This window comes from Littorina saxatilis, linkage group LG14 (assembly GCF_037325665.1).
Source record: "Littorina saxatilis isolate snail1 linkage group LG14, US_GU_Lsax_2.0, whole genome shotgun sequence".
In the NCBI taxonomy this organism is placed as follows: domain Eukaryota; kingdom Metazoa; phylum Mollusca; class Gastropoda; order Littorinimorpha; family Littorinidae; genus Littorina; species Littorina saxatilis.
Genome location: NC_090258.1, coordinates 2,461,879 through 2,488,715, shown reverse-complemented (window position 1 = coordinate 2,488,715; position 26,837 = coordinate 2,461,879). Strand labels below are relative to the sequence as shown.

General features: G+C 41.9%; 1 protein-coding gene across 2 annotated transcripts in view; it reads left to right on the top strand.

Moving 5' to 3' along the window:
- The first annotated feature begins 218 nt into the window (after positions 1 to 218).
- LOC138946892 (programmed cell death 6-interacting protein-like) overlaps positions 219 to 26,837 on the top strand; it is a 32,942-nt gene continuing 6,323 nt past the window's right edge. The window contains exons 1-17 of one of the 2 annotated variants that reach the window (XM_070318286.1): positions 219 to 439; positions 2,674 to 2,728; positions 3,152 to 3,221; positions 7,307 to 7,434; positions 8,775 to 8,928; positions 10,165 to 10,274; positions 11,995 to 12,111; positions 12,907 to 13,129; positions 13,817 to 13,940; positions 15,141 to 15,318; positions 15,712 to 15,933; positions 16,522 to 16,681; positions 17,616 to 17,764; positions 19,960 to 20,094; positions 20,618 to 20,792; positions 22,504 to 22,614; positions 26,162 to 26,299. In XM_070318286.1, the coding sequence (XP_070174387.1) occupies positions 237 to 439; positions 2,674 to 2,728; positions 3,152 to 3,221; positions 7,307 to 7,434; positions 8,775 to 8,928; positions 10,165 to 10,274; positions 11,995 to 12,111; positions 12,907 to 13,129; positions 13,817 to 13,940; positions 15,141 to 15,318; positions 15,712 to 15,933; positions 16,522 to 16,681; positions 17,616 to 17,764; positions 19,960 to 20,094; positions 20,618 to 20,792; positions 22,504 to 22,614; positions 26,162 to 26,299 (2,452 nt within the window). In that variant the 5' untranslated portion in view covers positions 219 to 236. The remainder of the gene's footprint in view (positions 440 to 2,673; positions 2,729 to 3,151; positions 3,222 to 7,306; positions 7,435 to 8,774; positions 8,929 to 10,164; positions 10,275 to 11,994; positions 12,112 to 12,906; positions 13,130 to 13,816; positions 13,941 to 15,140; positions 15,319 to 15,711; positions 15,934 to 16,521; positions 16,682 to 17,615; positions 17,765 to 19,959; positions 20,095 to 20,617; positions 20,793 to 22,503; positions 22,615 to 26,161; positions 26,300 to 26,837) is intronic. The other variant, XM_070318287.1, reaches the window with a different exon arrangement.

Genomic DNA, 26,837 nt, shown 5'->3' with positions numbered 1-26,837 from the left:
AAATATCCCCCTTCTTTTCTCCCTGTACACGCACGTGTTAATGTTGACCAACCCTTCTAATTTCCAAAGAGATTCTAAAAATAAAACTGCCGTGGAAAAGGTGTTGACATATAGGTACACGTGTGTACTTCATTTTTGTGACACATGCACCACGCTCTGTTGAGTCAACACACTGACGTCACAAAATGACTATTAATATCTCTCACAACCACGTGATCAAACAGAGCACGAACAAGATGGCGACCATGCTAGCGATTCCGCTCAAAAAGACCTATGAAGTGGATTTAGTGAAGCCACTGAGAAATTTCATTCAGAATACTTTCACTCAAGCAAATCCTGATGACTACAACGGCGCTCTGACAGAATTCAACAAACTTCGAAATGCGATGATCACAAAGTCTGTCGATAAGCACGAATCAGCCCTTGAGGTCTTGTACCGGTGAGTCGAATTTCTCTTTCTTCGTCATTTTTTGGGGGTGTCTGCTTTAAGTCAATTATCAGACGACGAGGTTACGGCTTAGAATTTTCGAATCGATTATTTGTTTTGATTTTGAGCAAGAGGTGCAACGTTTTCACCAAAACGCAAACCAGAGCAAAACAGTGTTTGGTGAAGATTTGCAGTTGGGCTTACATCCGGAAATGAATCGGTTCTGTTGACGAAACTGATCCCTTGATTTTTCAAATTGAAACTTGCGACAGTAATATATGTTCTTTGAGTATTGATTTAAACGGCTTATGTTATACGCCAGACTTTTTCTTCGATGCGTGAATTCACATTGTAATGCTGCTGTCACAGAATGTTAGGCTGAAAATGCTGACTCATTATAATGTCAACAATGTGTGCACTTAATTACGACGTTACCTTTCACAATTGAAGAGTTGAATTGACATCTACCAATACCATTCAAAAACGAGTTTCACTTCTAATATTGTGTGACCAGTATATTGTGTGGGCTTTGCCCTGGCTGATTGTGATACCAGGAAGAAGGCAAGAATCACTATAGACTTGTACAAGTTGTAGTGGTATTGTTACTGTTAGTGTTAGTGTTATTGTGAAATGTTGTTAGAATTAACTTTGATAGTGCGTTATTGTTGTTAGTCTGAATTATTATCTTTCTGGCCAGCTTCCTGATCACCAACTGTGTGTCAGATGACTATCGACTAGCAGGCATGGTTGTACAGTGGAACCCCCCTTTTAAGACCAATGTTTTCTCAGACTTTTTGTTCATTACCTCAGTAAATTTACCTCTATTTATAGGCTTCCTCCTTGTCAAGACCTAATTTTCTCAGATTTGTGCGGGTCTTAGTAAGTTAGTCGCTCTTTGTTAGGGGGGGGGGGGGGGGGGTCCACTGTATTTGGTTACTGTCACTGTCACTGTCAGAACAAAACTATGAGATTCAATCACTGTCATCATCCTGTGACCAAATTGAAAAGAAAATGCGCAATGGCCTTTGACCTATCTTTGTGAACAAGCTGATGCAGTTAAGGTGGCAATCTTCTGATATCATTTCTCGCCACGCTAAAAGAATTTCATATTTTCAGTTTCACTCTTTTTTCAATTCCAATTACATTTCCAGCTAATGCACAGGGCTAAATTGTGAGATAGTCAATAATGAATGTATTGCAAAAGTAAAACATCTGTTTTTAGGCTCCCTCTACATTGATCGAGACCTGACTATCGCTTCATTATATTATATACTGGAATAAATCTCTTTTGTTGTTGTTTTACTAGTTTAAGACTTGATCCCTCTCTTTTAGTTTTAATTTAACTTTTAAAACCTACATCTGTCACAGTCAGATTTGTGGAGGTCATGTAACAGAGGTATCACTGTAACTACATACTTTATACAGTGTTTTGAATTGCAACTGTAAGATGATCAGTCTGCATCATGTGCATGTCATTTTATATGTTGTTGACTCACATGCGAAGCAAAAGTGAGTCTATGTACTCACCCGAGTCGTCCGTCCGTCCGTCCGTCCGTCCGGAAAACTTTAACGTTGGATATTTCTTGGACACTATTCAGTCTATCAGTACCAAATTTGGCAAGATGGTGTATGATGACAAGGCCCCAAAAAACATACATAGCATCTTGACCTTGCTTCAAGGTCAAGGTCGCAGGGGCCATAAATGTTGCCTAAAAAACAGCTATTTTTCATATTTTTCCCATTTTCTCTGAAGTTTTTGAGATTCAATACCTCACCTATATATGATATATAGGGCAAAGTAAGCCCCATCTTTTGATACCAGTTTGGTTTACCTTGCTTCAAGGTCAAGGTCACAGGAGCTCTTCAAAGTTGGATTGTATACATATTTTGAAGTGACCTTGACCCTGAACTATGGAAGATAACTGTTTCAAACTTAAAAATTATGTGGGGCACATGTTATGCTTTCATCATGAGACACATTTGGTCACATATGATCAAGGTCAAGGTCACTTTGACCCTTATGAAATGTGACCAAAATAAGGTAGTGAACCACTAAAAGTGACCATATCTCATGGTAGAAAGAGCCAATAAGCACCATTGTACTTCCTATGTCTTGAATTAACAGCTTTGTGTTGCATGACCTTGGATGACCTTGACCTTGGGTCAAGGTCACATGTATTTTGGTAGGAAAAATGTGTAAAGCATGTGAGTCGTATGGGCTTTGCCCTTCTTGTTTTATTTTTAAGGTACCATGACCAGCTGGTTGCAATTGAAAACAAGCTGCCCATTGCCGAAAACCAGGTAAAAATTCAGTGTTGATACTTCATCCCTTCGTCCCACTTTCTCTTTATCTCTCTTTTCCAGCTTCAGTTGGCACACGTTTTCAGTAGACATGTAAGGTAGTAAACAAAGTTATCATTTTTGGCATGTTTTTATCGGCATGAAGATTTGTACACAATAGTAGTTTTCCGCTGTGTATTTATCACTGTCAGCAAAGAGTTTCCACTGGCACTGCACAGGTAGTATTGATCACATAAATTAATAGATAAACTAACTTTTCTCATCTTTGCTTTATTGCTGTTTTATTTTAGTCAGTTTTTTCTCCTGATTTAAAAAAATAAACAACACAAATTTATGAAGGCTCTTTTTATTGGTTTGGTTGGATAATGATTATTTAGTTTCGGTTGGTTAAACTAATATTGGCACCATTTGTTGATGTTTCAGATTCGTGTACAGTTCAAGTGGAGAGATGCATTTGATGAAGGGTCCTTTTTGGCCGGCAAGAGAACACTTGGTGAGATGTTAGGCACAAAAAACAAAAAAAATAGGTGTGATTCAAGGTAACATAGCCAAAAAAAATAGGGTAGGACTAGGAAGGTAGGCAATCACTTTTTTTTTTAAAACTTTTTTTTCTAATGTGTACAAATTAAACCTAATTGACAGAGAAATAAGTGTGCGACCCGAGCGTTTTCGCTTTCATTGCGTTTTTTGCACTTTTTTGACTCACATGCGAAGCAAAAGTGAGTCTATGTACTCACCCGAGTCGTCCGTCCGTCCGTCCGGACGTCCGTCCGTCCGTCCGTCCGGAAAACTTTAACGTTGGATATTTCTTGGACACTATTCAGTCTATCAGTACCAAATTTGGCAAGATGGTGTATGATGACAAGGGCCCAAAAAACATACATAGCATCTTGACCTTGCTTCAAGGTCAAGGTCGCAGGGGCCATAAATGTTGCCTAAAAAACAGCTATTTTTCACATTTTTCCCATTTTCTCTGAAGTTTTTGAGATTCAATACCTCACCTATATATGATATATAGGGCAAAGTAAGCCCCATCTTTTGATACCAGTTTGGTTTACCTTGCTTCAAGGTCAAGGTCACAGGAGCTCTTCAAAGTTGGATTGTATACATGTATATTTTGAAGTGACCTTGACCCTGAACTATGGAAGATAACTGTTTCAAACTTAAAAATTATGTGGGGCACATGTTATGCTTTCATCATGAGACACATTTGGTCACATATGATCAAGGTCAAGGTCACTTTGACCCTTATGAAAAGTGACCAAAATAAGGTAGTGAACCACTAAAAGTGACCATATCTCATGGTAGAAAGAGCCAATAAGCACCATTGTACTTCCTATGTCTTGAATTAACAGCTTTGTGTTGCATGACCTTGGATGACCTTGACCTTGGGTCAAGGTCACATGTATTTTGGTAGGAAAAATGTGTAAAGCATGTGAGTCGTATGGGCTTTGCCCTTCTTGTTTTTGTTTTGTTTGACAAATGTAATAAAAAGTTATACTTATAGGGTCGGCCCAAGGACTACTAAAGGGAAGGACTGGCACAGCTCAGCTTCAGTGCATCTAGCGAAGGCCACCGCTTGCGGGCTGTGCTGGCGTCTATTTTTAGCGACACGTCACGGGCTGCGCGTAGTAGTTTACTGTAGAGAACCTGAAAATAAATTCCGTTGATTTTACCCCAAAAGCCCATGTACTGTCATGTACTGTCTCGCAATATTATGAGAATGTGTCGAATAAAAGTTAAATGACACTAAAAGACTCTCTTTTAAAATAATAGCTTCTTCAAGTGCGGACTATTTTGCTTGCAACTCGCAAAGTAGTCCTGTTTCAAACTGTCATGGCGGCAAAGAAGTGTTTACATCGCATGTGCTGACTGGAAGTGGATGTTTTGATTCAGTTTTCGATCGTGTAGCAAGTGTTTTCTTCATAATGGTTAACAAGTGTGGTGTAGTTAACTGCAAGGGGAACTACAATGCAATAAATAAGTGCCGAGTCTTCAAGATTCCCAAGAACGAGGAGGAGAGAAAGAAGTGGCTTGCTGTCTAATAGTGTCTTACCTCCACGTGAGAACTTTTCCATCGACCCAGAGAAGTTCTTCGTTTGCGAAAAACACTGGCGGTATAACACAAACATTCAACAGAACAAGGCGGTATGACACACACACTCAACAGAACAAGGTGGTATGACACACATAATCTGTAGAGAGACTGAGGCGGTATAACACAAACATTCAATTGAACAAGGCGGTATGACATACACAATCTGTAGATTAACTGAGGCAGTATAGCATTAACATTCAACAGAACAAGGCGGTATGACACACACACTCTGTAGAGAGACTGAGGCGGTATAACACAAACACTTAACAGAACAAGGCGGTGTGACACACACACACACTCAACAGAACAAGGCGATATGAAACACTCACACTAACAGAACAAGGCAGTATGAGTCTATGACACACACACTCTCAACAGAACAAGGCAGTCTAACATAAAAACACTCAACAGAACAAGGCGGTATAACACATTAACACTCAACAGAACAAGGTGGTATGACACACACACTCAACAGAGAGACTGAGGCAGTCTAACACAAACACTGTACAGAACAAGGCGGAATGACACACACACTCAACAGAACAAGGTGGTACGACTGTGACACACTCTACAGAGAGACTGAGGCGGTCTAACACAAACAGTTAACACTCAACAGAACAAGGGCGTTTGACAAACAAACTCAACAGAACAAGGCGGTTTGACAAACAAACTCAACAGAGAGACAAGGCGGTAGGACACACACACTTTGTAGAGAGACTGAGGCGGTCTAACACAATCATTCAACAGAACAAGACTGTATGACACACACATTCAACAGAACAAGGTGGTATGACACACACACACTCAACTGAGAGACTGTGAGGCGGTCGTTAACACAAACACTCAACTGAACGAGTAATAACAAGTTGCAATCTTGGGGATTTTTTTGCTGATTTTGTTTAATTTTTAATTTTGTTAATTTTGTTTGTCTACCTCAGTTGCATTCAGTCTGCTACAACCCTTATTGTTTACTCTTTCTCCTTCTTCATAGGTATTTTTCTTTTCTTAATCAAATTCTCATATTTTCATTAACATGATAGATGAACCAATATCATATAAATCATAACATTTAAATAAAGAAAAAAAATTCAGTACTTAAATTAATTTACTTTCTTAGAGAGACAGGCAATTTAACAAAAACACTCAACAGAACAAGGCGGTAGAACACAAACATTAGGTATTTTTCTTTTCTTAATAAAAATGGAGTAGAAAAGGGGTGACAAAATACTGTTTTCTTGATGTGGCATGCACCTGTGATGACAGGTCAACTTCACTTAATGTACTTTGGTCTCTGCGGATGACTTTTTAACAGGTTTCACTGTAAACAGTTTTGAAATGGGTGTTTAATGGTGGTTGTGTCAGGTTGTTTTCCCAAATCATGTCTAAAACATTGTACAAAACACTTATTGCAAATGAAAGGCACAGGTGTTCAAATTGCTAATACTATAGTATGAATGTGTGCTACTGGAACGACCCTCTACACCCAATGTTGGCACAAAACTCCTATTTAAACTTTACAAAATCAAACTAAGATAATGCAAACACTTGATCATAACCTTTAGGACACCTTAAATGCTAGTTTTAGAGAGAAAAATAGCAATGATAGACTAACAGAGTGAGAGAGGCAATGGCCTTTGCTAGCAAAGGCTGAACATAGACTGTGCCAGTCCTTCCCTTTAGTAGTCCTTGGGTCGGCCCCTAAAAATAGGGTAGGTCGGGTTACCGTAACCACACCTATTTTTTTTTTAGGCCTTATGCCTGTGTTGAAAATTTGTAAATGAAAATCCTAAATTTGTCACTACTTGATGATTGTTTTTAACTGATAATGTCTCTGATGTAATTTAAAAAATATTTGTTTCTGTGGTTATTGTTATAAGAATTTATCTTCACCTGTACTATAAGAACTATTTTACTGTGTTTTAAATTAAAAGCGGTCTCATCTTCAGATTGGGAAACATGTTCAGAGTCTGGATTACTTTTTTGTTACAGCCACTGTATAACAAAGAAATGGCTGTGTACAGAAAGCTCACCGTCAGAAATGTGGCGCTATGATTGTTGTGTTGTAACTTGTGTGGTTCCAAGCATTGGGTCAGAAGCATATGGGAAGGTTTGCAGTCTGTTCAACAACGATGTATTGTTAATTGTTGTGTTGTATCGTAATTCGTTACTTGTTGTTGTTGTAAGTGCTTTATGCTTGGCTTATTCTCATTTTAACCTTTAAAGTGGGGGTTGCACCTTTTACAACGAAGCCCTGTGACTGTGTAGTTCCGAAAATGGGGTATGAACTATGATGTTCCCCGTGTGTTAAATGTATTGTTGGTTGTGATGTAAATTGTTGTGTCTTGTGGTTACTGCCATTGCATCAGTGAGGTGTGTATGGTGTTCAACAATGATGTGTGTTAATTGTTGTGTTGTATCAACACTCATTCAGTCCTTGATTGGTGTGCTGTATCGTTGATTGCTGTGTTGTGTCATTACAGCCATTGCATCGGCAGCCTATGAGAAGGTGTGCATGTTGTTCAACATCGCGGCCCTACAGAGTCAGATCGGCAGCATCCAGAACTTTGAGAGTGATGAGGGGCTCAAGACAGCTGTCAAACTTTTCCAGGTCAGTTTAGCTTGTTTGTATACAGTGGATAGCCCCTTTTAGATTAAGACACCCCCCCCCCCCCCCCCTTTAAGACTTTCTCCCTTTTTAAGACCTTCAATTTTGAGATTTCTTGTTCATAAACACCTCCAATTTAAGACTCCCTCCAGTTTTTCGTTTTAAGACTACATTTTTTTTCAGATTTTTGGAGGTTTTACTCTTAAAATGGGGGCTCCCTGTATTCAGTTGAAAGTGGATTGATGCTACAGCGAGTTGTTTTTAAATTTGTGTCCATTTTACCCAAGGGAACTTTGCGTTTGTAAAGCTGATGTTCAGGGGTTACCATGTTTTCTGATGCACTGTACTTTTTCTTCTTCTTCTGCGTTCGTGGGTGCACGAGTGGAATTTTACGTGTAATACCGTTTTTACCCCGCCATTTAGGCAGCCATACGCCGCTTTCGGTGAAAGCATGCTGGGCATTTTCGTGTTTCTATAACCCACCGAACGCTGGCATGGATTACAGGATCTTTTCCATGCGCACTTGGTCTTGTGCTTGCGTGTACACACGAAGGGGGATAAGCTACTAGCAGGTCTGCACATAAGTTGACCTGGGAGATCGGAAAAATCTCCACACTTAACCCACCAGGCGGCCGCGGCCGGGATCCGAACCCTCGACTTTCCGATTAAGAGGTCGATGTCTTACCACCCCGCCACAGCGCCCTCTGTACAGACACTACCTCGAGCTGTTGACAGAATAGGGTAGGGGAAATGAATGAACGGCCTTTCTAGTGCAATATTTGGTTTTATAATTTATAGACCTCATAGACGTTTAATTTTTTCACCGTGACAATACCAGTGGAACCCCCCTTTTGAAGGCCAAAACATTTTTGAGAAAATCAGGTCTTATAAAGGAACGGGTCTTAAAGTGAGGGTACATTAAAGAGTTTCTGAATATAAAGTCTGAGAAAACAAGGTCTTAAAAGAGAGGGAGTCTTGAATTGGAGTGGTCTTAAAGGGGGGGTTCCAGTGACTGTATATGTAAATTATCCTTCCTCTCAGATGCTACAATCTGGTCAAAATAGACAACACTGTGTTTGCAGCTGAGGACCAAGAGTGACAGACAAATTTCGTTTCTTGTTGCAGCTTTCTTACTTACTTAGACCCTTTGCCCCCAGCGCAGCATAGGCCATTGACCACGTTTCTCTGTCGCACTCTACTCTGTTCTTTCTACCTCTGTTGCCTTGCCTCTGTGTCAAGCCTCCAGCTTTTTCTTGGCATTCTTCTCTTTCCATTCCCATGCGAGAATCTGGCGAGTGATGCTGGATGTTGGTTTCCTGAGTGTTTTTCCAATGTCTTTGCAGCAATCGTGTGGAATCCTGGGACACCTGAAGGACATCGTGCTGTCGCATGTGCAGCAGGAACCCACGCCGGATTTGAACCCAGACACCCTGAGTTCACTGTCGGCTGTCATGCTGGCCCAGGCCCAGGAGTCTATCTACAGGAAGGCCACTAATGGTGAGAATGCACCGATAATTAATTATGAATTACATTGAGATTTTTTTAAATGAATTATTTCACCTTGAAATGACTGGAGGCGGCCATAGACAATCGAGTCCCACAGCAGGTGTGTTTGATTGTTCTCTGTTTCTGTATGTAAACTTTGCTACCTAACAGACAAACTCCAGAAATAACTCTGTGTGCTTTGAGACAAACTCCAGAAATAACTCTGTGTGGTTTGAGACAAACTCCAGAAATAACTGTGTGGTTTGAGACAAACTCCAGAAATAACTCTGTGTGCTTTGAGACAAACTCCAGAAATAACTCTGTGTGCTTTGAGACAAACTCCAGAAATAACTCTGTGTGCTTTGAGACAAACTCCAGAAATAACTCTGTGTGCTTTGAGACAAACTCCAGAAATAACTCTGTGTGCTTTGAGACAAACTCCAGAAATAACTCTGTGTGCTTTGAGACAAACTCCAGAGATAACTCTGTGTGGTTTGAGACAAACTCCAGAGATAACTCTGTGTGGTTTGAGACAAACTCCAGAGATAACTCTGTGTGGTTTGAGACAAACTCCAGAGATAACTCTGTGGTTTGAGACAAACTCCAGAGATAACTCTCTGTGGTTTGAGACAAACTCCAGAGATAACTCTGTGTGGTTTGAGACAAACTCCAGAGATAACTCTGTGTGGTTTGAGACAAACTCCAGAGATAACTCTGTGTGGTTTGAGACAAACTCCAGAGATAACTCTGTGTGGTTTGAGACAAACTCTAGAGATAACTCTGTGTGGTTTGAAGGGGATGTGAAAGAATAGATACTCTTGCTTTTAGTGAGGAAAACTTTCTACACATTCTCCTTTTCCACATGTTTCAGACACATGTTTCAGACACATGTTTCAGACACATGTTTCAGACACATGTTTCAGACACATGTTTCAGACACACCCCTCGCTAGTGACTGTCCTTGTGATGTCACGTGGGAAGGTTTGTCTCGGTAAAGATTATTCACTCTTTCACAACCCGGACAAACCGGACGGAGTTATTTTTGAACATTGTCTTTTCCAAGGCACATAGCCAGGAGAATTGAACTAAACTTTATTTAACAAGGATAAATATTTAAGGCTGGGCCTTTTCTTATAATCTGTCCTTGAACACACACACACACACACTCACGCTCGCTCGCTCGCTCACTCACTCACACATACACAAAATCAAGTAAAGAAAATAAAGGAGGGAGGGTGTGTGTTTCAGATCGCATGAAAGACTCCATGATCGCAAAGGTGGCGTACCAGTGCTCGGAGCTGTACGCAGACGCCATGAAGCTGATGCAGCTCGGCTCTATCAGAGACCTGTGGCCTCGGGTAAGTGTGTGACCACTTGTTAACAGGATTGTGTGTGGACCTGAGTTAAGTGCTGTTCAAACTCACATGGCAGGTTTACCATATTTCCACCAACTGAAGTCTATCAAAAGTTGCTGAGACCAAGTTACTGCAATTTCTCCATGTGAGATATTAAAGTTATTTTGATTTGATTTGTAACTCTCCCCAGATTCTTAAATGGGCTACCTCGATACACTCTATGGTTGGAGGCTTCTATATATATATACGACTAGTGTCTGTGTGTCTGTGTGTCTGTGTGTGTGTGTGTGTATCTGTCTGTGCGCGATGCACGGCCAAAGTTCTCGATGGATCTGCTTCAAATTTGGTGGGCATATTCAGGTTGACCCGGTACAGGACACAACCTGGTCGATATTTCAACACGTGCTCTCAGCGCGCAGCGCTGAACCGATTTTGGTTCCACCTCAGCTATTTTGGTTCCACCTCAGCGACCCGGGCCCCCATACCGACACACCATAGCCGCTACACCACATCACAACGCCAAAGTTCTCGGTGGATCTTTTTCAAATTTGGACACCGTATTCAGCTACACCCCGGACACAATATCATCGATGAGATATTTCAACACGTGCTCTCAGCGCGCAGCGCTGAACTCATTTTCGTTTTTGGGTTCATTTCACCATTATAAGTAACTCTTCCTTATCTTCTCCAGTGTTTGGCGTTTATCTCCCTTCCTTCGTGTGGCTTTCCCGTTCAGTTGTAAGTTACTACACTGCGCTGTCCACTGCGCTGAGCGTCTTCGGATAATCCCGGCGTTACTATTTTTAGAAGGTCAACGCAGTGTACAGAACGTAAATTGGACCCGTAAATTATCCTCATTGTAAAAGTGCAAAGGTCGAATCAATTTATAGCCACGCGAAAAATACACTGTCATCTATCTCTCTATAGATACGGCTTCTCTGTGTTTGTGTGTGTGTGTGTGTAAGTGTGTGTGTCTCTAGGTAAGCAACACCTGTGCATTCTTCCGTTCTGTTTGTGATGTGGTCTGGCGGCTTTTGTGTAATTTTATGTACATGGCCTTCCTTTGAGAAGCCATAACTTGCTCAGTCCTGTTTGAGTGGAGTTCGCCTCCAAAGGTGATTAACACGGTTACATTCGTCGACAAGGATGGGACTCGATATGGTCAGGAATGGCATTATGGCCACTGAATCATTTTCGTGCTGTTCCCATTCCACGAATCTGGGAGGGACCTAAGCTTGGCGGGTCCATAGTTCGGACCCGGCGAAGCCGGCGTACGGCTCTACTGAAGTACTTCTTCCCGGCGAAGCCGGCTACCCGGCGAAGCGGGTATTCATTCTAGTTATATATATATATTTAGTTTGTTAGTGCACGCTCACAATATGCTAGCTTTGTGGTTCCTCTCAGACCTAGGTGGGACAAAGTTTCAGCTCCTGGCCTCTATCTAGCATTGCTGTTGCGTCATTCACATAGGAAGCAATTTTCAACCCACTTAGTTGCAACAAAAAATGCTTAGAAGCGCTTTAGCTGTGTACAAAAAGATGCACAAGAGAAAAAGGAGGGATTGTCGTGACCATATCTTGCATATAAACCTTTGCGACTTCACCACCCTGGGTTGTTGACCCTGAAACCCACTGGGGGCCTTCTGCAGTCCACAGCAACCTCCACCTTTCTATTCAGTTGCAGAAACTCATGCCTGATTGTTGAGTGTATTTTTGTTGTGCAGGACTGGTTGGCCACCATAGTGATGAAGCAGGCAGGGTTCCACGCCATGGCCGAGTACTACCAGGCCCTCGTAGCCCAGCAGACCAAGAGCTATGGCGAGGAGATCGCTCGTCTACAGGTACGTCAGTGTGTCTGTCTGTCTGTCTGTCTGTCTGTCTGTGTCTGTCCCAGCAGACCAAGAGCTATGGTGAGGAGGTCGCTCGCCTACAGGTATGTCAGTGTGTGTGTGTGTTTGGGTTTGAGTGTGTGTCCCAGCAGTTCAATGGGTAAGGCAGGGAAGGACAAAGAAATCTTGAGCATATACTCATTTTTGGCTCACGTAAGTGTAGCCTATGCGATGGTAAACTCTGTCTGTCTGTGCGTGTGTGTGTGTGTGTGTGTGATAGAAACTTTAACATTTGAAGACGTCACATTATGGCATAAGAGGGTTAGACGTCACGCGAAGGAATTACTGAAAGTCTCGGTCATTGTTATTTTGAGCGGGCCGAGACTAGTTGGCAGTCGTGTCCCTGTAAGTAGGCTACACATCTGTCTGTCTGCATGTGTAGCCTACTTACAGGGACACGACGACAGACAGATCTAGATCTAGTGTCTCGCTTTCTTGCACAGTGTCACCTATGCTTACTGTGTGTGTGTGTGTGTGACGGAGTGATTGAGTTTGTGTTACTGTTTGTCGATTTCTTACGTGAGCCTTGAAGGCTTCGCCTCTTGTTGATCTTGTTTTTCATCAGTGAATGATTGGTTCACTTATGTTTCTTCATTGTTTATTTCCTCTTGCTTGTTTGACACGACTTGTTGCAAGTAGTTTGATCACTTCTTCTGGATGAACATGTTCATGGATCTTCTTACATCAATACTTCTCTTATTGCTGGATGTTTTCAATATTTTGTAACATTTCAACTTTTATTTTCAGCATGCCATGGAGCTAATGAATGCGTCACAGACGCGAGGCGGGACAACATTCTGTTTCCGCAACGAGGTGGGTAAACTCCAACGAGCTTTGGAATCGGCCAAGAAGGACAATGACTTTATCTACCACGACAAGATCCCGGACCTCAAGTCTCTACCCTCCATTGGAAAAGCAGCCGTGGCAAAAGCCAGCCCTGTGGCAAACCCCATGTCTACAAAGTTTGCTGGTGAGATGTTGCCCAGCAGAGTTCCTGTTATTCTCTCATTGGCTGTATGTCTGTCCGCTGCAAAGAGCATTAGGTCGACGTATTTGTGACTGTTTCGTTTTGTCTTCAAGAAAACATTCCATAAAGTAACCTTACTTTGTTTTTGATTGGTTAGAGGTTTGTCGTGATGTGTTATATGACAGATTGCACTGCTCATTACAAGTATACTATGCACACACACACACACACACACACACACACACACACACACACACACACACACACACACACACACACACACACACCACACACACACACACAAACACACAAACACACGTACACAGACACCACACACACACACACACGTACACAGACACACACACACACACACGTACACACACACGTACACACACACACGTACACACACACACACACACACACTCTCTCTCTCTCTCTCTCTCATCCTATGAATACTAAAGAAAAAATATAACAGGTACTATTCAAGAAAATATATTCCCAAATTTGTGACTTTGATAATTATTCTGTTTGTCTTATCTTTCTTTGCAACATGCAGAAGAAAATATTTCTGAGTCTAACATGAACACAAACTATAGCAGATTTGTTTGAGAAGATATTTTTGACTTGCTTTTCTTTGCAACATGCAGAGGAAAATGTTCCTTAGTCTAACGTGAACACAAACTATTGCAGATTTGTTTGAGAAGATCGTGCCCCTGCCAGTGTACGAAGCGTTGTCTGCCTTTGAGAACCGCAGGAACCAGATCTCCAACATGGAGATAGGCAGACTGAAGGAGGGGACCGCTCTCATGAACAGGTATAGATTGTGTGAGGTGCCTTGGTACTTGGTGTTTCTGTTCTTATCTGTATTCCAACACTTTTGTTCAGAGGCTTTTATTTGTTGATAAATCGCTTTTTAGTAAGTGGACCATTACCTTTTGTCAAATGAAGTATTTTTTTGTGATGGTTTATTTGTGAGGTCTTCATAAAGACTACTAAATTTTAAAGTGAACCCTTCCCTCACCAGGCCTCAAGCATGACTGGGTTACTTAGTAACCACGTGAAATTCAGCAGACACCCATCGTTTACACATGTAAACTATGCGTCAGAAAGGAATTTGCAGACTTATCTGAGGGATGTCATAAGGCAGGTGTCTGCAGTCCACGAAACACCAAATATATAATAATCTCTTAAAACTTTGCTATCATTTCAGCAGTATCACGAAAACAATTGTCACAGTAGGCCGGCATTTTTATGCTTCTGTGGTATGCGTATGTATTCCAACATGAGAATCCTCCTCCTTTTGAATCTCTTTAGGTGTTCATGCTGGATATGAAAAATGGACACATTGAATCGATTTGGAAGCTGTAAGCGACACTCCTCAGGTGTTTGTTTGTTTGTTTGTTCGTTCATGGGCTGAAACTCCCACGGCTTTTACGTGTATGACCGTTTTTACCCCGCCATTTAGACAGCCATACGCCGCTTTCGGAGGAAGCATGCTGGGTATTTTCGTGTTTCTATAACCCACCGAACTCTGACATGGATTACAGGATCTTTTTCATACGCACTTGGTCTTGTGCTTGCGTGTACACACGGGGGTGTTCGGACACCGAGGAGAGTCTGCACACAAAGTTGACTCTGAGAAATAAATCTCTCGCCGAACGTGGGGACGAACTCACGCTGACAGCGGCCAACTGGATACAAATCCAGCGCGCTACCGACTGAGCTACATCCCCGCCCTCCTCAGGTGTAAATCACTTTCCCTTCTTCTCTTTCATCAGGGTTAGAAAAAGTGATAACAATCTTCTTGTGTTGTCTTCAATTGGATTTTGCAAACTGTATGTTTTTGGACCATTTTGTATTCTCATGTCTGGACTGTAGAATCGTGATTGTTTTAAACATATTATTCCTCAGTATATTGAAGTACTGCAGCTTATCTCAGAGAGAAACGCTCAGGCTGTCACTGATGTTATGCTTCTGTGGTATGTGTAAGGATCCCATATTTGTTGACTTTCAGTGTGATGGCGTCTCTGAACCTGCCGGCAGCGCTGGAGGACTTGTCTGGGGCGAAGGTTCCGCAGTCTGTCATCGACAAGGCCAAGCAGGTCCAGGAGTCCGGCGGCATCCAGCTCATCGAGTCGCTCATGAACAATCTGCCCGAGCTACTCACTCGCAACCGCGAGATCCTTGATGAGGTATGTTTGTGTCTATGTTTTTGTTGGTTTTTATTTTGTGTGTGTGTGTATAGGCAGGCACATAATTCTGCTCTGTTTCAGGGCATTCTGCAGTGGGACAACCAAAATAGTAACACTAACAATGATGAATCTGACCTGTTTCAGGGCATTCTGCAGTGGGACAACCAAAATAGTAACACTAACAATGATGAATCTGACCTGTTTCAGGGCATTCTGCAGTGGGACAACCAAAATAGTAACACTAACAATGATGAATCTGACCTGTTTCAGAGCAGGTATTCCTAGACAAACCCTGAAATCCTTGTGACAAATTATCGACCTGCTGTGTTCAGACCATTTCATTTTGGATGACCAAAAAAGACGTTAATGAATAATATATGTCATGTGTTTCAGAGCCTGCAGTCGCTGGACAACGAAGAGAAGTCGGACAAGCAGCTGCGGGAGCAGTTCAAGGAGAAGTGGACGCGCACCCCGTCCCAGACGCTGACCAAGCCCATGAGGGACGAGGCCATGAAGTACAAGACAATCCTTGACACCGCCATCCAGGCCGACCGCATCGTGCGAGACAAGTACGAGCAGAACAAGATGGCCATCTCTCTGCTTTCCAAACCACCAGTAAGTTGTTCAGTCACAGTATCTAACTTCTTAAGGTTGTGCTAGGCAAGTATTAACACCCCATCGCTTTCTTGTCCAAACGACCAGTAGGTTGTTGTGTCACAGTATCTAAGATCAAAATGAGCAGGTTTTATCTCTTCTGTTCAAACCACCAGTAAGTTGTGTATGTCACAATATCTAAGATCGTGCGAGACAAGTACGAGCAGAACAGGACGGCCATCTCTCTCCTGTCCAAACCACCAGTAAGATGGATGATGCTTCAGTCCCACGGAGCTGAGTCCATTAGGGAGTGGATTGTTGTGTCATAATATATAGAGAGAATACTACATGGCTTGCTGTGTCATAACAGATTTACCTTAAATATTGAAATGCGAGCAAAAGCTCTGGCAAGGAGATGCCATCAGATTCGAAAAGGATGCAGATAAGTTTCTGTCACTTATAAGTTATTTCATTCATCTGTTCACTATGACGACCATTTGGTCGATGTACTCGGATATGTCTTTTTTTTTTTGTCAAAAATTAAACGTTCTAAATAACTACCTTTCTTATTTTTGACACTTTATTGAATTGCCTGTTACTACCGTACAGGGAGAGTTGGAGAAGGCGCTACCAGAGGCAGGCAACACAGGGTCTCTCCAGAGCAGTCCCGTGGTCAGAGAACTGCGCCAGCTGTGCGAGGAAGTGGAGACGGTCAAGGCAGAAAGGGAGGTCATTGAGACAGAGCTCAAGGACGCTAAGTTCGACATGTGTAAGTTTAGAGTGATGTCTCTCCTTATCGCTTTTGTTTGGTTCTTTTGTTGTGGTGGTGTATGATGGTAGTAGGGGTGGTGGTGTATGATGGTAGTAGGGTTGGTGGTGTATGATGGTAGTAGGGGTGGTGGTGTATGATGGTAGTAGGGTTGGTGGTGTATGATGGTAGTAGGGGTGGTGGTGTATGATGGTAGTAGGGGTGGTGGTGTATGATGGTAGTAGGGTTGGTGGTGTATAATGGTAGTAGGGTTGGTGGTGTATGATGGTAGTAGGGTTGGTGGTGTATGGTGGTAGTAGGGGTGGTGGTGTATGATGGTAGTAGGGGTGGTGGTGTATGATGGTAGTAGGGTTGGTGGTGTATGATGGTAGTAGGGTTGGTGGTGTATGATGGTAGTAGGGGTGGTGGTGTATGATGGTAGTAGGGGTGGTGGTGTATGATGGTAGTAGGGGTGGTGGTGTATGATGGTAGTAGGGTTGGTGGCGTATGATGGTAGTAGGGGTGGTGGTGTATGATGGTAGTAGGGGTGGTGGTGTATGATGGTAGTAGGGGTGGTGGTGTATGATGGTAGTAGGGTTGGTGGTGTATGATGGTAGTAGGGGTGGTGGTGTATGATGGTAGTAGGGGTGGTGGTGCATGATGGTAGTAGGGTTGGTGGTGTATGATGGTAGTAGGGTTGGTGGTGTATGGTGGTAGTAGGGGTGGTGGTGTATGATGGTAGTAGGGGTGGTGGTGTATGATGGTAGTAGGGGTGGTGGTGTATGATGGTAGTAGGGGTTGGTGGTAGTAATGATAGCAATGTGCGTGTGGCTCTGTGTTTGCGTGTGTGTGGGAGTGGGTTTGTGTGTGTGTGAGAGAGAGAGACCTGAAAACAACACTGGCCAATATTACACCATGAACACACACTTACGTGCTGCATGGTTTGTGTTTGCAGCTAGCAAGTTCTTCGGGGCCCTGGCCGCAGACGGGGCGATCAACGAAGAAACGTTGTCAGTCAATGAACTGGACCGTGTGTACTCCCCCCTCAAACAGCAGGTGACGGACAGTATACACAGGCAGGAGACTCTGCTCGCGCGCGTTCAGGTACGTCTCGTTACAGTGGCAAAGTGATGAAAATCGTTGTTGGGCTGGCTGGCTGTTTGCCTGCCTTGTCTCTTTGCCTGCCTTGTCTCTTTGCCTGCCTTGTCTCTTTGCCTGCCTTGTCTCTTTGCCTGCCTTGTCTCTTTGCCTGCCTTGTCTCTTTGCCTGCCTTGTCTCTTTGCCTGCCTTGTCTCTTTGCCTGCCTTGTCTCTTTGCCTGCCTTGTCTCTTTGCCTGCCTTGTCTCTTTGCCTGCCTTGTCTGTCTTCTCGGTCTGATGATTGTGTTTGTATGTCCAGGTTAGTCTTTCCATATAAGTGTGTGTGTGGTGTGGGTGTGTGTGTGTGGTGTGTGTGTGTGGGTGTGTGTGTGTGTGTGTGTGTGTGTCACTTCTTCTGCATGTCTCCTAAGGAAGTGACAGAATTTCGAAACAATGTTTGTCTCTGTGACTTCAACATATTAGCATTAGAAAATGAACAGTAAGGTCACCACCAGGCTCTGCTTGTTAAGGTATTGTATATTAATCGTCACTGTGTGCATCCTATTTTTGGGGCCCGGGTAGCTGGGGTGTTAGAGCACCGGACTTGTGATCCGTGGGTCACAGGGTTTGAATCCTGGCTGGGACGGTCACGAGTCAACTTTATGTGTAGACTCAGAGAATGTATCCATGTCCTACCCCTGTGTCACCACTGTGGCACGTCAAAGAACTTAGTCATTCTACCAAAAGTGCAGGTGGCTGATTACACCTAAACACACACATGCCTGGGTAGAGCGACTCTGTTGCTGCCAGCTTTCCACTGGGAGGAAGGGACCAATGTTTCCCAGCATTGGAATTTTAAAATAAAATGAAAATGAAATGAAATAATGAAAATAAAATAAAAATCAGTCATCAGTGTGCGCAGAGAGGTGTTTTGTTGAGAATAATGTTATTACTTATTATATATGTTATTAGTTATCGTTAGATTTTATCGTGATATCAACAGTTATCAGTCTGAATGTCGAGAAAGCTGAAATCATATCAGATCGAGGCGGGAGCCGAGATCTGATATGATTCAGCCTTTCAAGACATTCAGACTGATAAATGTTGTTATTACCAATTCAGTGCCCCATATGGCTTTTTGACCAATCAGGTCAGATTCTAGGTGACCCTCTAAATGTTATAACGTTCAGGCAGGGACCCTTTTTGTTTATCACGCTAAGAATAAACAAGACAAAGTAAAATTTTAAATCAACAATATGAGCGTGATTTATTCTAAAGAATAACACTTAAAATACTGTCAGATAATACTTTCTTTATCTAAAAGATACCGAAAAGCGAGTTTTGTCAGTGGGTGCTAAACGGAACAGATGCAAGGCACAACCCACCCTCTGAGTGTGCAATGCAGACCCGCTCACTTGAAATCTATATGATTAAAGTTCGGAAAAATCAAGTGAAACTGCGTCACTCGCGTTACGTCAAATGTATCTTTACGTCATTTCCCATCTGTCTGGAGTCGGTTCTAAATCTGTCGCACTCTGTTCAACAACAAAAAGCGAAGCAATCGAAACGCATGTTCAACATGGTTTATCTTGTGAGATGTTGTGTGTCAGACGTATTTGACCTGTGAATATTCATCACGTCAGGTGTGTGACTCTGATTGACTGACCCAAGTCACGAGAATTCTTTGACTGACAGGCATAATCAGGTAGGAGCGCTCAAGTTCCCATTGCGGCTGTTCTGTCTAACTCGCGCGGTCGCTTCAAAATTTCTTTTGGTCGAAATAACCGGTAATAAAACCGTTATTTCTAATATCCTGACTGTTAGCAAATGATAACAGGCATGTCTCACAAACGATATCAGCATTCGCCTGAAAGGCTCATGCTTGATATCTTTTTTCTCGACATACCTGTTATCATTTGCTAACAGTCAGCATATTAGAAATAGCAATTGATATACAGTTCCTAGTTGACAAATGGCAACAGCTGCTTTTGTCATGTGATCAGTAAAAATGCGATAAATTTAAATATAATGCTAATGTTTCGTTTGTCTTTATGTTACATGTGCCACCACTGCAACTTCTCCATGTGACATCATAGAGTAAATTTGATTTGATTGGATCTTGTTTTGATCTTGTTTTGATCTTGTTTTGATCTTGATTTGATCTTGTTTTGATCTTGTTTTGATCTTGTTTTGATCTTGTTTTGATCTTGTTTTGCACAGAACTTGAACACGGAGTTCACTCAGGCCAAGTCGTCCAACCAGAGCGCGGCACAGAGGGAACAACTGCTGAAGGACCTGGCAGCCGGCTTTGACCACTACATGGAACTCAAGAACAACCTGGAAGAGGGGACCAAGGTAATGGACATTCTCATCATTTTCACATTTGGTCAAGATTGGAAAAGACTCAGCAAAGATTTTGAAAATGAGTGTTCTTCTTTTGCCTAGTGTAATCTTATCAGGAGTAGACGCTTCAAAGATCAGGCAACTTTCAGAGAGACGGGAGGGTAAGGCCAAGAAAAATAAAAGTTTATTGTTTCCGATTCACTGACCGACCCCAGATTTATTTTGTGTGTGTTAAAAATAAAAAAAATATTAAAATGACAAAAGCAAAGAACAATGGCGAATACACGTGAGAGCGACCAACAAAAAGACCAAAAAGCACTGTAGTCACGCAGGAATGACGAAAACAAAACAAATACAGGCAAACTTTGCAAGGAAAGTTCACCTCCTCCAACATCTAGGGAACACAACAGCTTGAAAGAACATTAAAATATTACAAAGAAAATGCAAATAGTCAGATTCAATTTTTCATGCCACGTACCTCTCCCCTTAATTTACAAACCTGTTTGGTAGCACAGATGTTGATTTGTGATTTCAGTTCTACAACGACCTGACACCTTTGCTGGTGCGCCTGCAGACCAAGATCAACGATTTTTGCTTCGCCCGCAAGACGGAGAAGGAAGAGCTGATGAGTGACCTGCAGAAACAGATCGCCAACACCCCCACCCAGCCTCCCCCCTCCGTCCCCCAGTATCAGGGGGGACCTCCCGCAGGTTGGTACATATGCAGACACATTTTGTTTTTAAGCAGGAGTAGAAGGAACAAAGTTTTGTGTGCTTTTTCATTTTTGTTGTTGATTTTTGGTTTGCTTTTTCTGTGCGTTTAAAAAAATAAAAATAAAAATTCTTCATAGAATTTGCAGTGAAATACTTGTTGAGGTTTTTTTTCAACTGCACATCAAACCTTTATCGTCTGTAAGCCTCTGGCACATTTTTTTTTATTTTTTTTATTTCCTAATAATTATGTTGTAATTTGAGTGTATAGCTGTTGTGCCCCCCACTTCTTTATCATGCTGTTGGTTGTGTGTTTGGAGGGTGTGTGTTTTGTATCTACCTCTGTAACGCTTTATATTTGGGGGCTTCCTTTATCTTGATAATCCGTTGATAGAGATATTTCAATAATTTCTAAGATGATAAATCCTTAACACTCTGTCTATATTCACAAGTTTTGTAGTCTTCTATTCACAATGTGCTCATACTCTGTAGAGTTTTGTAACAACTTACTAAATCTGTTTGAATAAAATCAAAAGATAAATCTATAACTGAAGCACCTATTAACTGCATAATCTTGAACCTACGGGTATAATAGAATTAGGGAAGGACTATGTTGGCCGCTGTCAGCGTGAGTTCGATCCCAGGTTCGGCGGAAATTTATTTCAGAGTCAACTTTGTGTGCAGACTCTCTTCGGTGTCCGAACCCTCCCCCCGTGTACACTACATTGGGTGTGCACGTTAAAGATCCCACGATTGACAAAAGGGTCTTTCCTGGCAAAATTGCTTAGGCACAGTTAATAATTGTCTACCTATACCCGTGTGACTTGGAATAATAGGCCGTGAAAGGTAAATATGCGCCGAAATGGCTGCAATCTACTGGCCGTATAAAATTTCATCTCACACGGCATCACTGCCGAGCGCCTAGAACTGTACCCACGGAATATGCGCGATATAAGCGTCATTCATTGATTGATTGATTGATTGATTGATTGATGTTGTTTTCCTTGATAGTGAAAAGTGTAGTGTGTTTTTTGTTTCCCCTGGCAATTGATAAAAAAAACACCACATAAACATTTGTGTTTTATGAGTTGTGGACAAGTTTTGAAACGAGCATGTGCTGGTTATTTGAAGCTTCATTTAAGCTATGTGGGATTTGTTTAGTTGGTTGTTTCAGTTCATTTTCTTTTGTGTTGAATGGTTTAACCTTGACATTTAAGTGGAGTTTGGAGTGAGAGGGATTAGGATTATAACTTTAAGAGGGCATTGAATTTATTTTGAATGAGAGAAAAGATTTGTTGATGAAAGGTGTTAGTATTTGTACACAGGAATTTTAAAGGTAAAACGCTTTAGTTGATGGATTGCATGAATATATTCTGACAAGAATTCCGACAGAAGAGTTTGGCTGATAGAAAGCATTCGTATCCTGACAGAATAATTAACCTATTGAGGCTCCTGTTGCTGGAGAGTTATCATTGGTTTAACTTTAAACAGAAAGCACCCTCACAGAAAATATTTCTGCGTTTTGCTCCCTCACAGAAAATATTTCTGCATTTTGTTCAGTGTCCAATTTTCATGTTGTGTCTTCCTGCACTACCTCTTTTTTGTCTTACCTTTCTTTCAATGCATGATCGAAGAACTGTCCACTTGTTCATGTAAACATTTTTGTGGTGGGGGAAGATCTGTATTAAAGCGTTGTCCCTCCCACCCACAGATGGCGGTGCAAGCGGAGAAAGCAGAAGAGTCCCCCCTCCCCGCCCACCTCCCCCCACCATCCCCACCAGTTCCCCGCAGCCAGGGCAAGGGGTGGCAGCGGGCGCAGCGGGTAATGCATTCATTCAGTCCTTCAGTTCGTATCCTCCGTTAAAGATACTTTCCTTCTCTTAAACAGGGGAACCCCCTTTTAAGAAACCTCAATTTGAGGCTTCCTCCTTTTTAAGAACCTGTGTTCTCAGACCTTCTGTTGATAACTTCTGTAAATGTAGCCCCATTTTAAGACTCCCTCCTTTTTAAGACCGGATTTTCTCAGACTTTGTTTGGTCTTTAAATGAGGGTTCCACTGTAAATCAGGGCTCCCACTTTCCCGTCAAGGACAGTATCTTTAACTTGAGGTCTGGCCTGGCTTACCACACTATGGTTTCCTCGCACTACACAAAGTTATTATAGATTTCTTTGGGAATATGCTACACAGCGTATTAATGCTAAATGCTTGAGAGTTAGGATATATACTTTTAGATTTATTTGGGAATGTGCTAACAGTAACAGCTTATTAATGCTAAATGCTTGAGGGTTAGGCGAGGGCTTGTAAGCATGCACTGCCTGTCTTGAATGCAACTGGATTATGAGCATGTAATGTACATGTTTTTGCTAAATGCTTGCGCAGATTTGTTTATATTAATTTCCTTTGCTTCAATTATTTTCTTTTTCATGTTAGTTCTTTTGTTGTTGCTTGTACTTTATTTTGTGAGTACATGTTCTTTGAATTTTGTAATTATTTTGTCTGTAAGACTGTTCAGCTAGCTGATTTCATCACTGAAATTTAAATGTCATTAAGAATCACCGGGTTTCCTTAGTGCTAGTTAATTTGGCAGTGTTCATCATTTTTTTTCCAAATGTTGTCATGTTGTCTGTTGGTCTGCATAGAGTTTGTTTACGAAAAGATTGTTTTACACAGACAGCTGGTTGCTTTTATTTTAGCATGTAAACCATTTTGCATTCTTATAAAATGAAAGAAAAAAGAAATCAAAAGTAGCTGCTGGGTATTGCATTGTACTAACCATGCATGAGCCATGATTAACTTGCCTGTAATCTCTACCTGTTACTCGTCTTCCTGAATGATAGAAACTAGCATGTCTGTACATGTACAATTTCTCTCTCTCTCTCTCTCTCTCTCTCTCTCTCTCTCTCTCTCTCTCTCTCTCTCTCTCTCTCTGCCCTCCCCCCACCCCCCATTCCTCCCCATCCCATCTGTTGCTGTACCAGTATCTGTCTCCTCATTTCTTTGACTTGTATGCGCTTTCACACTTTAAGTTGTAAATTTCAGTTTTGGCCACTAACTCGCACTTTTATCTAAGAGTAATACAAAGAAAGCACACACAAAAAACACAAAGAAATGAGAGAAAAGGATGACATTTGTTTCTTGAAAGGGGCTGTGGTCTTAAACAAAATAATTAAATTAAAAAAATAAAACTGTGCTTAGGAGTGGAGACACTAGCTCCAAGATGAATTCTTTACACTTGCCGTCAGTGACATATGAGACTATTCTTATCATTTGTTGAACCATTGAACAGCTTTAAGTATCTGGCTGTATTTATAGGAGAGTGGACTCTTTTAGGGGTCAGTGTGTATTCGAGCAAAATTGTGGGGGGGGGGGGGGGGGGGGGGGTTAAACAGGCGCAGATGAAATCATTGCCATGTAGTTGAATACAATGCACTGCAATGCAACTCAATAACAACTGTAAACAAGCTCCTATTTTAAGACTCTCTTTTTTAAAACCTGATTTTCTCACCTTTTTACATTTAGTCAAGTTTTGACTAAATGTTTTAACATAGAGGGGGGAATCGAGACGAGGGTCATGGTGTGTGTGTGTGTGTGTGTGTGTGTGTAGAGCGATTCAGACTAAACTACTGGGCCGATCTGTATGAAATTTGACATGAGAGTTCCTGGGTATGATATCCCCGGACGTTTTTTTCTTTTTTTCGATAAATACCTTTGATGACGTCATATCCGGCTTTTTGTAAAAGTTGAGGCGGCACTGTCACACCCTCATTTTTCAATTAAATTGATTGAAATTTTGGCAAATCAATCTTCGACGAAGGCCAGGGTTTGGTATTGCATTTCAGCTTGGTGGCTTAAAAACTAATGAGTGAGTTTGGTCATTAAAAATCGGAAACTTGTAATTAAAATTATTTTTTATTAAACGATCCAAAAACAATTTCATCTTATTCTTCGTCATTTTCTGATTCCAAAAACATATACATATGTTATATTTGGATTAAAAACAATCTCTGAAAATTAAAAATATAAAAATTATGATCAAAATGAAATTTCGGAAATCGATTCAAAAACTATTTCATCTTATTCCTTGTCGGTTCCTGATTCCAAAAACATATAGATATGATATGTTTGGATTAAAAACACGCTCAGAAAGTTAAAACGAAGAGAGGTACAGTAAAGCGTGCTATGAAGCACAGCGCAACCGCTGCCGCGCCAAACAGGCTCGTCACTTTCACTGCCTTTTGCACTAGCGGCGGACTACGTTCAGTTTCATTCTGTGAGTTCCACAGCTTGACTAAATGTAGTAATTTCGCCTTACGCGACTTGTTTATTTTTAGGTCTGCGTTGATAGTGAGGTTTTACTGTTTTACTGTAGTTTCATTTAGGTATACAAAGCGACTGTACCTTGGGATAAACTCTGGTGAATCTGAGAATCATAACTGAGGATAAAAGTCACTTGTTCATTTCATTAATGCTTGTTGTTCTCTCAGGTGCCAGGAGGTTGGTTCCCCATATCTCTCACCTTGGTTGCACATTGGAGCGCTTCCTTCCCTTTGTTTCTGAGATATGATGAATCTGGTTGTTCATTTTAAGGACAAAAGATCAAGACAATGAAAATGTACTCGCCAGAAACATGAACAATAAAAACCAAAGAAGAACCGGTTGCGACGTTATTTTTCATTTTCATTACTTTATTGTCCCATCGCTGGGAAATTCGGGTCGCTTCCTCCCAGTGAAAAGCTAGCAGCAACGGAGTCGCGCTACCCAGGTGTCTGCGTGTTTAGGTGTATTCACCCACCTGCACTTATGGCAGAATGACCAAGGTCTTTTACGTGCCATTGTGATGACACGGGGGTGGGACATGGCTTCCGTCTCTGGGTCTGCACATAAAGTTGACCCGTGTCCGTCCCGGCCCGAATTCGAACCTGCGACCTTCCGATCACAAGTCCAGTGCTCTACCAACTTCATCAGTAAAAAAAACCTAAAACTAAAAACATAAACAGGAGTGATGACAGAAAGAGAAAGAAGAAAATCAGTGAAAAAAAATCCGGTACTTGTTTGTTTTTTATTGTTCATGTTTCTGGTAAGTACATTTTCATTGTTATCGTGTTCTTCTCATCTGAAGTCTCTTGTTCTTATTCATGTTCATAGTAAAGATGTGTTGTGATGTATGTGTGTCATAGTAAAGATGTGTTGTGATGTATGTGTGTCATAGTAAAGATGTGTTGTGATGTATGTGTGTCATAGTAAAGATGTGTTGTGATGTGTGTGTGTCATAGTAAAGATGTGTTGTGATGTGTGTGTCATAGTAAAGATGTGTTGTGATGTATGTGTGTCATAGTAAAGATGTGTTGTGATGTGTGTGTTGCAACAGCCGCCACTGCCCAGCCCACAGTCCCTTCCTCGTCCCCCAGCGCTCCACCAAACTACGGTGGTCAGCCTCAGCAAGGACAGTCCAGCCAGCCAGGTCAGCCTGGTCAACCCCCTCAGTATGGTCAACCGGGTCATCCAGGTGGGTGTGTTGTTGAGGGAGAGATTGGTGTCTGGCTGTCTCTTTCTTTTGCTCTGTGTGCGTGTGTGTGTCTCTGGAGCTATCGAGACTCTCTCATTCGGTAATAAAGTTTTCGAGTTCGAGTTCTCTGTAATAATTTTGTCTATCCTTGCTCTCTCTCTCTCTCTCTCTCTCTCTCTCTCTCTCTCTCTCTCTCTCTCTCTCTCTCTCTCTCTCTCTCTCTCTCTCTCTCTCTCTCTCTCTCTCTCTCTCTCTCTCTCTCTCTCTCTCTCTCTCTCTTTCTCTCTCTCTTTCTCTCTCTCTCTCTTCTCTCTTCTGTCTCTTTCTCTCTCTCTCTCTCTCTCTCTTTCTCTCTCTCTCTTCTCTCTCTCTCTCTCTCTCTTTCTCTCTCTCTCTCTCTCTCTCTCTCTCTCTCTCTCTCTCTCTTTCTCTCTTTCTCTCTCTCTCTCTTTCTCTCTCTGTTTTCTTTGTCCACTTTTGATTATCAATACAGCTTGTGTTCTTTACATTCTCAATCACATGAGCTTGTATCCAAACT